We start from the raw sequence: 16,105 nt of genomic DNA, 5'->3' as shown, positions 1-16,105 counted from the left end.
ACTTTGACCAGCACATCAGGACAGGGAATTCACTCTGCTCTTTGAAGTTACCAGCAATCCCCATTTCCTCTGAGACTCAGGTTCCTCTAGTGTCAAAGGAAGGATAACTGTCTCCATGTGGACACAGTTCAGGGTCTATTTATGCTGACAAATGTAAATCACTAGCAAATCGAAGAGGCCACACAGCTAGTAAACTGGAAGAGCCAGCTTGAAGCCCTTGAGTCTGAGCAAAAGTTTCAATCAAAACCTATGTTATCCCTAGTAAACATTTCATGAACAAGTGCATGAATGAAGTTAATGTCTACTTATGGGCTTCCCAGGTGACTCAATAGTAAAGAATTCGCCTGTAATGCAGGAGATACAGGAGTCTCAGTTTCAATCCCTGGGTTGGGAAGATCCCCTGAAGAAGAAAATGGCAGCCCCACTCCAGTATTCTTGCCTGGAAAATTCCATGGACAGAGAAGCCTGGCAGGCTACAGTCCATTGGGTCCCTGGGGGACACGACTGAGCATGTCTCCTGCTCCCTCCCTCAACATCTTTGCCTAAGTGTTCCACAAGCACCATGGACTCAACATTGACTCAGCTGAATTCATTGTCCTTCCCCCTAAAGACTTGCTTCACCTACCTTCCCCCAGAAAGCTGAGTGTTGTCCTTCACTCTAACTTTTCTTCACCCTCTGTGACCAATCTCACAGTAACATCTGTGGGTTGTAACTCCTCAGTTCTCAGGTGAAATTTCATTTCAGAGTAAGATTAAGACACCGGATCATAGAACTGCCCCACTTCCTGACAGCATCTATCTGGAGCAAAGCCAGTTTCCTGAAACTCTCCCCTAAGTAACCTAACTGAAGCCCACATCCTGTACATCCTTCAAACATCCTCTTAATGAGATGTCATATTATTCATAGTTCCTTGCTGAAGCGAGTAATAAACCCAACGTGTTCAGTTTGGAAGAGGATTGCTTCTAGTAGTGTGTGGTTGGAAACACTGACAAATATAAGTCTTTCCCTTATTTTATAATTAAGCAATGCAAAATTCAGAGATGTTGAGGTATTTGCCTGGGACTACAAGGTATTGGACAACAGAACCAGATCTATCTGTGTTTTGGTTTATTACACTACCTTTATTTTTTGAGTTTTCTATGCTTCAATGTCCTCATATACAGTAAGGCAGTTAGACTCTGTTGCCCAAAGGTTCTTCCACCTTACTGCTTCTCAGAACTGAAAGCATGAAGACAGTGTTAAACTTGCTCTACTTGGGAAGTTGGGACATCCCTTTGCCTCAGGAGCCACTAGATTATGAACAAGTCATTCCCATGATGCCTTGCAACTGGGACGGTCTAATAACGAACTGCAGTGCATCCTGGGAAATACTTTGATAAGTCTTGGATTGTTGCCCACCACTTACCTCCTACCCTCTCCTCTCAACCATTATTATTCAGTTACTTAAATTTCCACATTATATGATTGCCACAGCTCTTGCCCAACAGGGGAAAACAAGTTGGGAGGGTGACTTGGAAGCTCTGATCCTACTGACCATCTTCCTCTTCTTACACTAAATTCTCTCCTCCACCCCAGTGAGGGATTCCCGTGTGTGGGGGTGCCAGTAGCTCTAACAGCCTCGGAATAAAATGCTGTGAGCTGTCAGTACAGCTTCCCTGAAGTTTCAGGTTTGAGAATCTGAAGTTGGTGGTGGGAATTTAGCAAATATTTTCCAAGAACCAAAAAGACACTCGGTGGGATACAGAAGTCCCTTGAGTCCCATCTCCCAGTGTCTGTGGGGCTGTGTTAGGACAAAGGCAGCAGAATTGGTCAATGGGTTTTTTGGGAGCTGTGGCGAGACCAATGTTGAATGCCAGAACTGAAAGTGAGAGGGAGTTATTTTGGTTCAGTGGAGTAAACCAGTGTTCTATTGATGAATGCTGCTATCTGGCACCTGATACTCAAGAGAAAGTGAGCTCTCCATAGGGAGTGGTTGAAAACTGAGACTGGAAGAATCTAAGGGAAAGGGGAAAATCACAATAAGAAAAACAAATATATAGAAGAATGGAAGATCATTTAAATGAACCACTACAGATATTAAAAAACAATTAAAAATTGTAAAAGCAATCCTGACAGGATAAACAGTAAAAGGATCAGCATGAAAATGTAAAGGAGAGCATCAAAATCACAAAATGTGAAGGACAGGAGTGTAAAAAGTAGATCTTTTAGAATGTGTTTGAACTTGAGTGACTTTCAGTGTAAAGCAAGGAGGTATAGCTGTGGGTCAACATTCTTGAACTCCATGGTTACCACAAATCAAAAACAGAATAGAGTCACAAAAACTAAAAACAAAGGAACTTAAGCATACTAAAAGAAAATCAAGAAACCACAAAAAGAAAAGCAAAAAGAAGAAATGAACAGCGAATAACTACAAAAACAACTGGAAAATGAGGATTATAGTGACAAATCATATAAAAATACTCAAGTTATTTTTCACAGATCTAAAACAAATAATGATAAAATTTGTACAGAACCACAAAAGACCCCGAACTGTCAAAGTAATCCTGGGGGAAAAATACAAAGCTTGAGTCATGACTCTTCCAGACTTCAGACTATAGTACAAAGCTAAAGCAATAAAAGTATTTTATTAACACAGAACCAGACATAGAGATCAATGGAATAGATCAGAATAGAGAGCCCAGAAATAAACTCCTGCACCTAGAGTCACTTAATCTACAACAGAGGAGAAAGGAATATACAATGGAGAAAAGACAGTCTTTTCAGCAAAAGGTTTTGGGAAAGCTGAACAACTAAATGTAAGTCAATGAAATTTGAACACTTCTTCGTATCAAATACAAACATAAACTCAAAATGGAATAAAGACCTTAATATAAGACAAGATACCATAAAACTCCTAGAAGAGAACACAGGCCAAACATTCTTGGACATAATCAGGGCAATATTTTCACGGATCAGTCTCCAGTGCCAAAAGAAATGAGGGCAAAGATAAACCAATGGATCTAGTGTGAAGTGAAAATTGCTCAGTTGTGTCTGACTCTTTGCAACCCCATGGACTATACAGTCCATAGAATTCTCCAGGCCAGAATACTGGAGTGGGTAGCCTTTCCCTTCACCAGGGGATCTTCCCAAGCCAGGAATCGAACCAGGGTCTTCTGCACTGCAGGTAGATTCTTTACCAACTAAGCTATCAGGGAAACCCTATCTAATCAAACTTAAACTTAAAAGCTTGGGCAGCGAGGAAGAGATCACTGACAAGACAAAAAGACAACGTACTGAATGGGAGAAACTATTTGCAAAATACATGACCAATAAGAGGTCAATATCAAAAGTGTACAAACAGCTCTTGCAACTCAACATTGAGAAAACAAAAAAATCCAATTTAAAAATGGGCAGAAGACCTAAGGAGATGTTTTTCTAAAGAAGACATACAGATGGCCAACAGGCACATGAAAAGATATCAACATTGGTAATTATTAGAAGAATGGAAGGGCTTCCCTGGTAGTTCAGCTGGTAAAGAATCCACCTGCAATGCAAGAGACCCCAGTTTGATTCCTGGGTTGGGAAGATCCCTTGGATAAGGGATAGGCTCCCCACTCCAGTATTCTTGGGCTTTCCTCTTGGCTCAGATGGTAAAGAATCCACTTGCACTGCGGGAGACCTGGATTCGATCCGTGGGTTGGAAGATCCCCTGGATAAAGAAATGACAACCTACTGCAATATTCTTGCCTGGAGAATCCCCATGGACAGAGGAGCCTGGCGAGCTGCAGTCCATGGGGTTGCAAAGAGTCAGACAAGAATCAGTGACTAAGCAGAGCACAGCACAGCACAGAGGGAGGGGACATATGTAAAACTATGGCTGATTCATGATGATGTTTAACAGAAAACAACAAAATTCTGTAAAGCAATTATCCTTAAATTAAAAAGTAAATAAATTTAAAAACTGACAATGAGATAAAGCATCACATCAGTCAAATGGCTATCATTGGGAATTCTAGAAATACAAGATACAGAAGAGAGAGTGGAGAAAAGGAAAGTGCCTTGTACACTGTTGGTGTGAATTTATCTTGGTGCAGCTCCCATGAAAACAGTATGGAATTTCCTTAAAAAGCTAAAAATAGAACTACTACATCATCAACTACTATATTATGCTGGGTATATATGTGGAAAAAAGAAACTTTAATTTGAATAGATACACGCACCTCAAGGTGCATAAAAGCCTCGTTTACAAATAGCCAAGACGTGCACAATGCAAGTGCCCATCAACGATGACTGGCTTAAGAAATGTGGTATGAAAATAAGACTGGATTCACAGACACAGATAACAAACTTATGGTTACCAAAGGGGAAAGGAAGGAGAAGGAGTGATAATCTGGGGAAATGACAAGCACAGAGCCTGGCAAATGGCCAGTGCTCACTAAATGTGAGCTTGGTCCTCTTTAGCTAGACTTGGAAGTCCCCTATCCCAAAACAATGACAGGGAAGGGGGTTCTAAGGACAAGTTGACAACTGAGCCTCATGCTCCTTCTTTTCTCCTTCTGAGAATTCAGGAAAATAACATGCCCTGAAGTTTGACCTGGCCCAAGAAGTGAAGGACAAAAGTTTTCTTGTTGAGGTGTCGCTCATCCAGTTTTTCATGTACACTGGCACGGCCATAAGAGGTAGATGTCGGTGTAAGGGGTTGGCTCCTTCTACTTGGTAGGGCTGAGTCTGAGGAGAGGTGATGGGGAGCTGCCCACCCATCTGCATAAAATGAGAAAGACCACCGTTTCCTATGGGTTAAAGTTCTTAGTTGCAAACAACACAATCCACTCCAGTTAGTTTAATTAAAATATGAATTTATTTAAAGATAAGGCCAGACTCTTTGAAGCCACAGACCTTCAAATCAATGTGAGGAGGAGGCTTCGTTCATGAAAAGACCTCTCCCACCACTGAGCTGAAAATTCAATGATGGAAATTCTACTTTCGCCAGTAGAGGGAGAGCAGTGATGGTGGGGTGGAGGATGAAGATAAGCATGCCGTGAGGAGGAAGATTAGGACAAGAATCCAGATTTAAATCTCAGACTCTACAGATGCTCCAGTCATGGGGAATTTTGCTCCTGCATTCCTTCCTTCCTTCCTGCAATATTTCTGGACGGTCTTCTTTGTGCCAGAAATTGTGGGAAGTGTGAGGGATAAAGGGAAGATTTGCTTTCAGGGTGCTTAGAACAAACTGGATGAGATAGGGCTAAAGTAAGTGGACCTGTGGAGGAAGGAAAGAGACAGATTTCTGCTGAGGAGGGGAGGGTTGAGAAGAAAGAAAAGGAGGCTGAAATTTTTCAGAAGCAGCTAGAGGCCAGCCTTGGGTGGGTCCTCCTCATACTTCAGCATCTCAGGGGAGCACAGTTCACAGGTTCTCTGTAAAAAGAAAGGAACTTGCTGATTGACATCCCTGAAGGCCCAGACCTGGACCCTGTCCACCCTGACAGGTCCTAGACCATCCCTGAAATGTGTAACCACAGTCCTCCCAGGACCAGGGTAACCATCAATAAGCAAGGGAGTTTTCCAGGCTGAGGTGGGGCACTGAAGAGCACTCCAGACTTGCTCTGCAGAGTGACTGACTCAGTGTTCCCATCTGAAAAATGGGAGCATGTGAGTAGGCTCAGATTATGATGATGGGGCTTCTAGGGGGTGACCTTTCACCAAGCTGGTCCATGGAGGACACGCTCAATCCACGGATACTGCTGCCACTTCTCTTGGGAGGCAGCGAGGAAAAAAATCACTTTTTTGGAAAGGTGTGTGGCCTTCTGAGCGCCACCACTTTCCCGAGCCCTTCCCCTCTCCCTCTGCCCTGCCCCCTGTCTTACCCCGGGGCCCAATAGCACCACCACAGGTCCTCATGCAGTCCTCCGCGCTCCTGAAATTGTTGAATTTAGCTTTGCAGCCGCCATATACAAAGGTCTCGCAGAACCCAGACTTGGCGTTGTAGAAGTATCTGATCATTTTGGCCTTGCAGGGACCTGTATATGGAGGCTCTAGGCAGAAGTCAGGCTGCTGGGCTGCAGGGATGGGAGGATCTCGGTTAAAGAGAGGGAAGGTCATCACAGCTCAGTCTACAAGATAAACTAAAACCACCAGTTTGTGATAGAGAGTGATGGGGGGCGGGCAGAAGTGTGAAACGTGAAAAGGCCTTTTGATCCCCTGCTTTCCAGGCCATTATTATTAATGTTGTTAGGTGTGACAATGACAGGGCAATATTATAAATAATTACATGCCATTGATTAATGTTTATGGATTAATTAGCATGATGCTACTGATTAGTTTCAAAAGTAACACTAAAGAGGGACACATATAAAAATACTCTCCATGTATAGAAATTACTGGAGCTGGACAATGGATCCATGGCTTTTATAATACTATGCTTTCTATATATGTGTGTGGTTGAAACTTCCATCATTAAAAAAGAAAGCATTACTGAGCCCAATCTCATTCTGCTCACCTCAGGGCCAGCCAATAATCCGGAGAAGAGTTGCTGGAACTAGGAATAACATTTTTAATTGGAAACTGGGGCTACGGAGATGATAGCATGCTACTGTCTCAAGAAAACCATCTTCCCCACAGTATAAATTCCTGTTCCTTTTATACAAAAGAAGGGGAGGGCGAAGAGCCCACTGTGGCAACGCCAGTGGCAATGGCTAAACTGGACCACCAAGGGTTGCTCATTTACAGTTACCCCTTGATGAAGGTGCCCACCTGGATGCCAGCCAATGGTTGAGTAGGGCTGCGTGACCCGTCACTATTACAAAGTGTGAGGAAATCATGCCGTAAATGGAGAAAGGCGTGGTAGAAAAACACACCGGTGTTTACTTTGGTTACCTCATGGAGACTGGAATAATAGAATATTGAGGAAATATTGATACTGTGACATATAAAAGAAGTATTAACTTGGTCCGCATCCCATACCTGGCACAGAGCTCCTAAAACATTGGAATTTCCTAAGAGATGAGAGCAAAGGGGAGTCCTTTATCATGTGAGGGAGATGAGTTTTGTAAAGCCTCAACCAAAGCCAAGAATGGGAATAAGTTGTTAGGGGAAACAACTGCCTGAGTTGGGTGTGGGAATTTTCATTCCTACCTTCCCCTCTTTCATTGTATCCACATCTCAGGAAGGGGAGAGGGATTGGAGGTTGAATCAATCACAAATGACTAAAGATTTAATGAATCATGATTTGTGATGAAGCCTCCCTAGATATCTTAACATAGCAGGATATCTTCAGGTTATTCAAGAGAACTGGAATCAACCCAGGGAACAACACAGGTATATTCATCATGGCTCACTGGACCCCTGCAGCCGCCTGCCCAGGGGTCCCCTGTCCCTGCTTTTCTCCCCCTAGAGGCCACGCTCCACACTGCAGCCACAAAGACCCTGTTAAAACTCCAGTTGTATCTCGTTGCTCCCGTGACCAGTCCCTCAGTGGTTTCCCAGCTCTCTCAGAGTCAAATTTTTATCCTTATAAAGTCCTAGAAGGTTCCTCATGACCTGCCCCCATGGCCTCTCTGCTTCATCCCCTTCCACTCCCCTCCCCTCACCCACTCAGCTCCAGCCACCCTGGTCCTGGCTGCTGCTCAAACACACTAGACTCCTTTTTGGAAGCTTCTGCTTAATGTCTCCTCATCACAGAGGGTTTCCCTGATCCTCTACAGCCTCCTGAATCCCCATAACTCACCTTCCTCACGACACTCATCATGACCTGGCATAGGATTTCCCCCCGTCTTTATTGTCTGTATCCCTCTTAGAAGGCATATTATTTTACTATCTTTTGTTTACAGCTGTTTTCCTATATCAAGAAATATGCTTTGTATGGACAAAAAGCCTAAGTATTTGATGAATATTTATCAAGGGAATAAATCTCCCATTTCATCCTCATGCCAAGTGCACAGTCATTGAAAATGCTGATATAATAAAATTCCTGTTAGTCTATTTGATGATGAGGCCTGCCTATATAATTATGAGTCTACTTCTAACTTTCTATATCTTGATAGGAAAATAAAATAATAGTCTGGCCAGGAGGCAAGAAGAGCTTTGAGTTTTGATTAATATTGTACCAGCCTGGAAAAAGCAGTCTTGGCCCCACGAGCAAACTCAGAAAAGTATTGCATTTCCTGCTCTTCCTGCAGTTGCCTTGGAGGGAAGACACTCAGCTGTCACTCAGCTCTCTGATTAATTTCATAATAGAGAAATGATCATATCAGAAAGATAAATTTTTTAGAGGGGTGGTGAGGAAATGATCTACATTAGATAGATGAGTCTTTTGGACTAACATATTTTGATGGGAAACAGACGTCATTGATCAGGAAAGTGTAAACTCTTCATACTCATGACTGGTAATCTTTTAAGAAACTCATGTAACCTGGTCCCCCTGTACAGGTGAAGAAACTGCAGATGACTTGCCCCAGAACACACACCATATGAATGCTAGGATCAGGACAAGACACTATCCTGTTACAACCCATTTAATCAAGCAGAACACTCAGAAATTACCAGTTCTCTGCATTATCCGAATTCCTGGTAGAAGCAGGTGAGTGAGTGAGAGAAGTCGTTCAGTCATGTCTGACTCTATGACTGAACGACTTCTCTCACTCACTCACCTGCTTCTACCAGGAATTCGGATAATGCAGAGAACTGGTAAGGAGTTCTGACTGTTCTGCTCCACATAATATAGACCCTGGTCTATGAACCTCAACCCAGACACCAATGATAGAAAAGAGTGAGTCTGGGTTTTGTCCCTGACCCCAACGTGTGGGTCTCTACCAACAGCAACCAGTTCCCCAATACCCAATGGGTATCCAGGAGTCAATTCACTTCTGACATTAAATCTACAGAGGTGACCCAGACCCCACAGGGTGGGGTCTGGCTCCCTGAGTTTCACCCACACTTCAAGGGTTGATAACAATTTCTGCAGTCACTTACACGTGTGATCAACTGGCTCTAAATTCAGAGGTTCCACGACCCACCTCTCATGTTCAATAACTTATTAGAGTCATTCATGGAACTCTAAAAAACCCTTTACTTACTGTCTTCAGTTGTTATAAAGCATAAAACTCCAGGGACAGACAAATGGAGAAGAAATATCAGTCAAATGGGGACTTGGGGGAGCTGATCCTCCAGACCCTCTTAGGACTTTCCCCCCTCACAATCCCTTGATGTTTTCACCTCCCCTGAGGCTCTGTGAACCCAGTGTGTACGAGTTTTGATTAAAGATTGGACGTAGGTAATTTGATAGAATCACTGGCCATTGTTGACTGAACAAAGTACTTCTCCTCTCCCCAGAGGGACAGGGTTGATAGTTCTAACCCTTTAATCACCTGACAGCACGTTCTAGAATCCAGTCCCATCCGGACACTATCTAAGGTCCCATCCTTCACTCATCTCATGACTTACAAAAATACAGTGAATTCCTAGCGTTTCAGGAGGCCTGGGGCATGAATCGAGACAAGGATCAAGTACGGATTTTGTATGATGCTATGTGAGGTGCAGGGGCAAGGCAGCAACCAGGAATAGAGAGTCTCAGAGATGAGGTCCCTGATCTGGTAGAGTCAGGTGGAATGCTTTTTTCCCCCAAAACTTAACACACAATGATATCTATTGAGAGTGAAAAAATGTCCCTAGAGAGAAAACTGCCCAATTTATAAGAAGAAATCCAGAGAGGGTTGACAACAATCACTCCACCCCTACTCCCCTGTGCCTTCTATGGACTCCCCTCCTCCCCACCCCAACTTTTAGAGGAGAGATGAGCCAAGACTTACCTTTGGCCTGGTTGCTGGTGTCACACCCTGGAATGCCGGCCACCAGGGTGCCCAGGAGGACCAGAAGGGCTACAGAGAGGCAGAGCTGGCTCATCTTCGTGGCCTTGCAGGAGGGCTCCTGGGGAAGGCTGGTGGCTGACTGTGCTTTTCATACCCCAGGTGAAGGGTGGGAGCAGGAGATAAGGAGGGGAGTGAGGAAAGGGAAGATCTGGGGTCAGTCTCGAACAGTCTGTAATGTCCTTACAGAACCAGACTTCCTGTTTCCACTGCTAGAGCCATATGCCCAGTAACAGAGTTTCTCAGAATTGACTCTGCTTGTGGGTTTGGTTGAAACACAGATTGTGATTCCACAGGTGGAATCTTGTCCAATATGGTCACTCAGGGAGCATCCCAGCACCTAGGGCAAGGCATGGCCTGTGATGGATGGTCTGTGAGTGGATGAGAGCGAATTAAAAGATGGATAAGTGAACAGCAGTATGTTAGTTGAAGTCCTCCTTTTCAGTCTCCTGCAGATTCATCACCTCTGGGCATCGGTGCCCCCACCATCACTTGACTCAGACTACAGAGACACCTTTCTGCGACTATTGAGGCAGCATCTCAGCTGCCTGGATGTATACTGCTTACCTGGCACTCTTCCAGGCAGAGGCTGAGCTAGAGGAAGAGCTTCCGTATCTGTGGCACAAAGCCTGTTGTCTGGGAAGGAAAGGGAGTAAGGGGAGGGGGCAAAGGGGAAGAAGGGAGCTGAACATGTCTCCACAGCCTGGCCACCTGCTGGCCCTCACCTGGCTTCACACACAGGAGGGCTGTCTGCCAGAGTGGACCTCAGGGGACCTTGGAAGATCACCTGTAACCACCCCCTTCCTCCTGCTCTCTCCCCAGGGGTTTTGGGACCAGAGCACCTCAGTTTGAATCCCGGCTCTGCTTTTCTAACTTTGTACTTGAGGATGTAAATCCCCCAGAGCCCCGTGTCTTTACGCGTCAGGTGAGATCAGCGCTGACCACATCACAGGGTTGCTGTGGAAGCCATGGAGGCAACAGACATATATATTCCTTCTCCCTGAGAAGTCAAAGCCCTGTGTAGTAATAGCAATAATAATAATAAGTAATTGTGACAGTTAACACCTAGCTCCTTCTAGATACAGGCATTATCCTTAAGCCCTTGCTGCATATTCACTTACCTAATCCTCACGGTAGTCTTAAAACAGGGGGTGAAGAGCTGTTACTATTGCTTCATGTTGCAGATGAAGAAATTGAAGGCAACAAGCAGTTAAGAAATTTGCTTAAAATCATACATGGTAGAGACAGGATTTGATCCCAGGAATCTGACTTCAAGTCTGTGCACCATGTGCTCTGTTGCTTTGTAAGATGTAAAATTCAGGGCACATGTGAGGGGTGAGACCCACAATGTCTTCACTCATTCTCATCTAGTCACTCCCAGTTAGGGCCATGGTGCACCAAGCCACCATTACACAGTGACCTACCCAGACACAGACAAGCATCTTCCCACTCACACACACACACTCACTCACACAAACACACACACACTCTGTGCTCAGCTCCAGGGTCAAGGAGAAGGGAGCTGGGCTCAGCGTCCAGAAGCCCCAGGAGCAAGTCCAGCCAAATGTCAAGCAGGCACACAGCTGGGTGATGAGCTGAGAGGACACGAGGGCTGCCTTCCTGCACAGACACCCTTTCCCTGGAGAAGGGCAGGAGCTCTCAATACTGAGCTGCCCCAGGACAGAAGGGCATCAATAGCCAGCAACTCACCAAACAAGCCACTGTGAGTGGAGTGTCTGCCCTCTCCTGAGACATTCCACATGCATGATTTCATTTAGCCTCATGTCAATCCTACAACATCTGAGATTCTCATCCTATTTTGTCAAGGAGAAAGCCGAGCCTCAGGAGGTGAAGTCACTTGCTCAGGACACATGAACAACAGATGGTACAATGAGGATTCTAGTTTAGAAGGCCTTCTGACTCTGCCCCTCTCCCTGCTTCAGTCGGTCCATCTGAGACCAGGGAGCAACAGAAAGCCTACCTCCCACCCTAACAACAGAAAATCTTCTTTCCTCCTTGCTCATCTCTCATCTATCTGTCTGCCTCTCGTTATCTCTTCCAGTGTCCTCCTGTCTTCTGGCTATCCTCCATCTGGTCCAGGCTGGAGGCCTCTTGACCCAGAAGCTGCCCCTGATGAGGTATCTATCTTCCCAAGGCCTCAGGCATCCTTGGAGAAACTACATGGCGGAAACATCACAGGGTGTGGGGGAACCTCCTTGTTTACACAAGAGCCCTGGCCCCACAGCTTGAACTTCCTGCTCCCCCCTCCAATTCCAACTCCTGAGAGGAGTGAGGCTGCCTTTAGCTTGCCTTTAGCACCTGCCTTTAGCCTCCCTGAGAAACAGATCCATCAGAGTTCAGTAATGTAGGTGTGGAGATGTTGGTATAACGAGGGACTTGGTGCTGGAAGAAGATCTGAGGAAGGCTTCTGAATAATTAAAAGCTAGCATTCATTGGAGGTAACTCTCAGGCAGCCTCAGTTTTGATACCTCCTCTTATAGTGAGTTCACTATCACGTGGGCAGCAGGTGCCAGGTGACAGCATTCATCATGAGAACAATCCTTTGTCCCATTCAACCAGTAAAAACCCCTCCCTTCCCTCTGACCCAACCTTGTCATTTCTGTCCTGACTCTAATTTCAGGAAACCAATTGACCCATTCTACTGTGTTTGTCCTAAAACAGCCCTAACAGAGACTTGGAGATGGCAATCAAGGTAGTTTCCTTCTTTCCCACAACGGTCTTTTAGGGGGATTTCCCCAGTGGTCCAGGGATTAGGACTGTACGCTTCCACTGCAGGGGTTATAGGTTCAGCCCTTGGTTGGGGAACTAAGATCCCACATGCCATGTGGTGTGGCAAAAAAAAAAAAAATTATCTTTTAGATTTTTGTGCAATACTTGCTGAGCCCCCTCTATCAGCTTCAGAATATTAATCCTCAAAGTTTGGGGAATCCCTCTTCCCCACTTCTGACAATTTATGCAGAGGCTTACAGGATGTCCCATGGGGCCCTCAGGATGCCCCATTACTGAGTAGGAGGAGAGAGGTTAGTGGAAAAAGGGAAGGCTAGTTGTAGGATCAGAGGTCCCAATTCACCCTCTGAATTGCTTCCCCCATTTGGGCAAGAGTGAGGCAACCCACTCCAATGCTCTTGCCTGGAGAATCCCATGGACAGAGGAGCCTGGCAGGCTACAGTACATGGGGTCACAAAAAGAGTCAGACATGACTGAGTTACTTAGTACACACAAGGAAATCAGATACTGTGGGAATATGAACAAATGAATGAAGATGACAGAGAGGAAGGGGTAGGAGTAGATGGTGAGGATGGATCCACGGCTCAGGGAAGTATTTCCCAGGATGTATCACTCTTCTAGGTCATTATAAGGCCCCCTGGTTGCCAGGGATTATGGGACAACTTATAAGACTCCACTGGGTACCCATTTACAGTGAGTATCAGGACACCTGGCTGAACTCCGGAGCAAGGGGATGAGTGAGCAAAGGGCAAGAACACCACCACTCGATCCTCCTGCTGCTTCCACCCTGTGTCCCTGGCACCCACCTGGCAAGCTGGACAGCTGATGGCAAGAGCTGCTTAGGCAGCCTGGCTGAGTGGCATCAGCAAGTAGAGGACATCAGGCAAACAACAGGAGAGTGTGAGAACTGCTGGGATGAGAATGCAGAGAAAAGGAGGAAATAAACGCAAGCAAAGTCAAGATAGTGACCGCGGAGCGCAATGCAAATCTCGAGTGCGATCGCAGGAAGGTAACGGTTCAACCGTCTTGTCCTGTGACTGACCGCAAGATGGGAGGAGTGGGCGTGGGGGAGCAGCGGGAAGAACTCTCCAGGCCTGCGGAGCAGGAATGGCCACAGAAGGAGGGCAGGAGGCCAGAGGGCGAGGTGGCGGCCAAGGGGCTTCCATATCAGGTCCTCGGCCACGGACTGGGCCCCGATGTCGAGGGAGAGGCTGCTCAGCTGAGGCTGGTTCTGAAATTCACGATAGAAGGTCCCCAAGTCCATCGGAAGGATGTCATCTTTAGAAAAAGCTGGTTTAAAGTCGATCATGACGAAGTCGTCCTGGGTATGGCCGCTGCTGCCCCCGCTGGAGCCATCAGAGTGCAAGCCGCCCTGGAGAGGAGATGTAGTCTCTGGGGAATCTGGCGGATTCCCCATGGGATCCGCATCCTCCAGCTCCAGGTTCTTGGGAGCAAACATGGCAAAGGGTATGTCCAAACTGGTCAGGGTAGCCTGGTTGATGGGCTTGTTGACAAAAGCCCCCACCTTCCGGACAAAGATGATCTCCAAGACATCGTGGGGGCAGGCCCGTCCCTCGCTGCTCTTTGATACAGTTTCAGCGTCCTCACTGCTGGACAGCGTGGCGGTGCCGTCCAGCAGAGGAGTGTCTGGCACAGCCACAGATCCAGGGTGTCCCATGCCACGAGATGTTGGGGTCCCCTTGCCTGAGGTGGAAATATTACCTCCTATACTGCAGTCCTATATTTCCCTGGTGGCTCAGACAGTAAAGCATCTGCCTACAGTGCAGGAGACCTGGGTTCAATCCCCCGGTCGGGAAGATTTCCTGGAGAAGGAAATGGCAATCCACGCCAGTATTCTTGCTTGGAAAATCCCATGGAAGGAGGAGCGTGGTAGGCTACAGTCCATGGGGTTGCAAAGAGTCGGACATGACTGAGCGACTTCACTCACTCTGGGTACCCATTTAAAGGACGTCCCAGCTTGCCCAAATGGGGCCAGTTTAATAGTGTTTTCATGTTACTGCCTTGGGGATGATGTGAGCTTGAGCAACATTTATACAACACAACCTAAATTCCCATTACAGATGAGACAATCGAGGCCTAGAGACTTCAAACAGCAGTTTTGTTTTGTTTTTTAAAAAGAAAGAAGAGACCTTTACAGAGCTGGTTCTGTCCTCACTACTTTGAAGTCTCGGGGAGACTTCTCGATGTCTCTGAGTTTCACTCTCTTTACGTAATAAATGAGAATGCTTATACCTGTCAGTGTCTCCAACCACAGATCAGCCAAAATGCTCCTGTGCTAGTTGAATGAATTGTACTCATTACACACCCTGGGAAACCATATGGCTTCTCTTTAGGAGGATTTTAGGAAGAACTGACAAGATGTGGCTTGTGTTAGGTTATTTTGGGGAGGGTTTCAGGAAGCTGGCTTTGCTCTGGATATTGGTGGGAAGTGGGACTATTCTCTGACCGGATATCTTAACTCTCAGAAAGTAAAACTAGATAGAGGTTAGAGCTCACTGGGTCTAAGTAGCTGTCATTTAAAATAGGAAGTAGCTGTCATTCAAGATAGGAAGGTGCTCAGTCATACTGGTGCTTTGTGTAATTTAGCCACTTTTGTCTGTGCTCAAACATGATTACTGAGTGGCTTATTTTGGTCTTAATCCATCTGGCACTGGTGGTAAAGAACCCATCTGCCAATGCAGGAGACATAAGAGATGTAGGTTCCATCCCTGGGTCGGGAAGATTCCCTGGAGGAGGGCATGGCCCCTCACTCCAGTATTCTTGCCTGGAGAATCCCCATGGACAGAGGAGTCTGGGGTCACAAAGAATTGGACATGACGGAAGCTACTTAGCACACGTGGACACAGAAAGGCCTTGTCTGATGTTGAAGTTTTGTGAAATGTTTATGTTCAACAGGAGAGCATAAGGCCCACTGGGGTGCCCGGTTAGGTCTTAAAACTCAGAAGTTGTTTTTCTCTATCTCTATCAATCTCATAAAATTGTGGTGAGAATTGAAAAGATATTATCTCTGTTAAATGCTTTGTATAGGTATTGACAAGAGTAACCTTTTAATGAATGTCAGATCTGATAATAGAGTAATACCGTAAAAACTGTTGCTTAGTTATTGTGAATAATTATTAATTTATAACAGTTAATAAAAAATGATTTGGCATTAAGGAGAAAAGATTGGCTTCATAACTCACTATGTTGCTCTGTGATCTTAGGCCAGTCACTTCACCTCTCTGAATCACAGGTTCTTTCTTTGTGAACGAGGATGCTGGTGTCCGTTTTAAGCAATCCCCAGGTTTGGGTACTTTAAAAAAATAATTTATATTAATTAGAGTCTAATTACTTTACAATATTGTGGTGATTTTTGAGAACCATGTTGATTACGCTGCTAAAGTTCCTTGAACACCAGGGACTAAAGCAAAGTGTCTAGAAGCACACAGAGTTTTAGTTTCCTCTGCTCCTGACTGCTCTTTAAATTCTCTGTCAACTGTCGTAAAGAAAGGAAAAA

General features: G+C 45.5%; 2 protein-coding genes across 2 annotated transcripts; both read right to left on the bottom strand.

Annotated features, from left to right (window-relative positions):
* Window positions 1–4,819: 4,819 nt before the first annotated feature.
* Window positions 4,820–13,509, bottom strand: LOC112577708 (spleen trypsin inhibitor I). The gene is made up of 4 exons (XM_045162595.1): window positions 13,395–13,509; window positions 9,784–9,922; window positions 5,845–6,036; window positions 4,820–5,395 (listed from the first exon to the last, which is right to left on the bottom strand). The coding sequence occupies exons 2-4, from the start codon at window positions 9,875–9,877 to the stop codon at window positions 5,385–5,387; spliced, it is 297 nt and encodes a 98-aa protein (XP_045018530.1). The 5' UTR covers window positions 9,878–9,922; window positions 13,395–13,509; the 3' UTR covers window positions 4,820–5,384.
* Window positions 13,451–14,266, bottom strand: LOC123329103 (autophagy-related protein 13-like). The gene has a single exon (XM_044927483.2). The coding sequence runs from the start codon at window positions 14,264–14,266 to the stop codon at window positions 13,451–13,453; it is 816 nt and encodes a 271-aa protein (XP_044783418.2).
* Window positions 14,267–16,105: the final 1,839 nt, after the last annotated feature.

Source organism: Bubalus bubalis, chromosome 14 (assembly GCF_019923935.1).
Source record: "Bubalus bubalis isolate 160015118507 breed Murrah chromosome 14, NDDB_SH_1, whole genome shotgun sequence".
Taxonomy (NCBI): domain Eukaryota; kingdom Metazoa; phylum Chordata; class Mammalia; order Artiodactyla; family Bovidae; genus Bubalus; species Bubalus bubalis.
Note: the sequence above shows the minus strand (reverse complement) of the source record. Positions and strands in the feature narration are given on the sequence as shown.

Coding starts and splice junctions, on each gene's coding strand:
- LOC123329103 (XM_044927483.2), bottom strand. CDS start 14,266: ATGGGACACCCTGGATCTGTGGCTGTGCCAGACACTCCTCTGCTGGAC.
- LOC112577708 (XM_045162595.1), bottom strand. CDS start 9,877: ATGAGCCAGCTCTGCCTCTCTGTAGCCCTTCTGGTCCTCCTGGGCACC. Junction 6,037..9,783: donor CACCAGCAACCAGGCCAAAG/GTAAGTCTTGGC, acceptor CCATCCCTGCAG/CCCAGCAGCCTGACTTCTGC.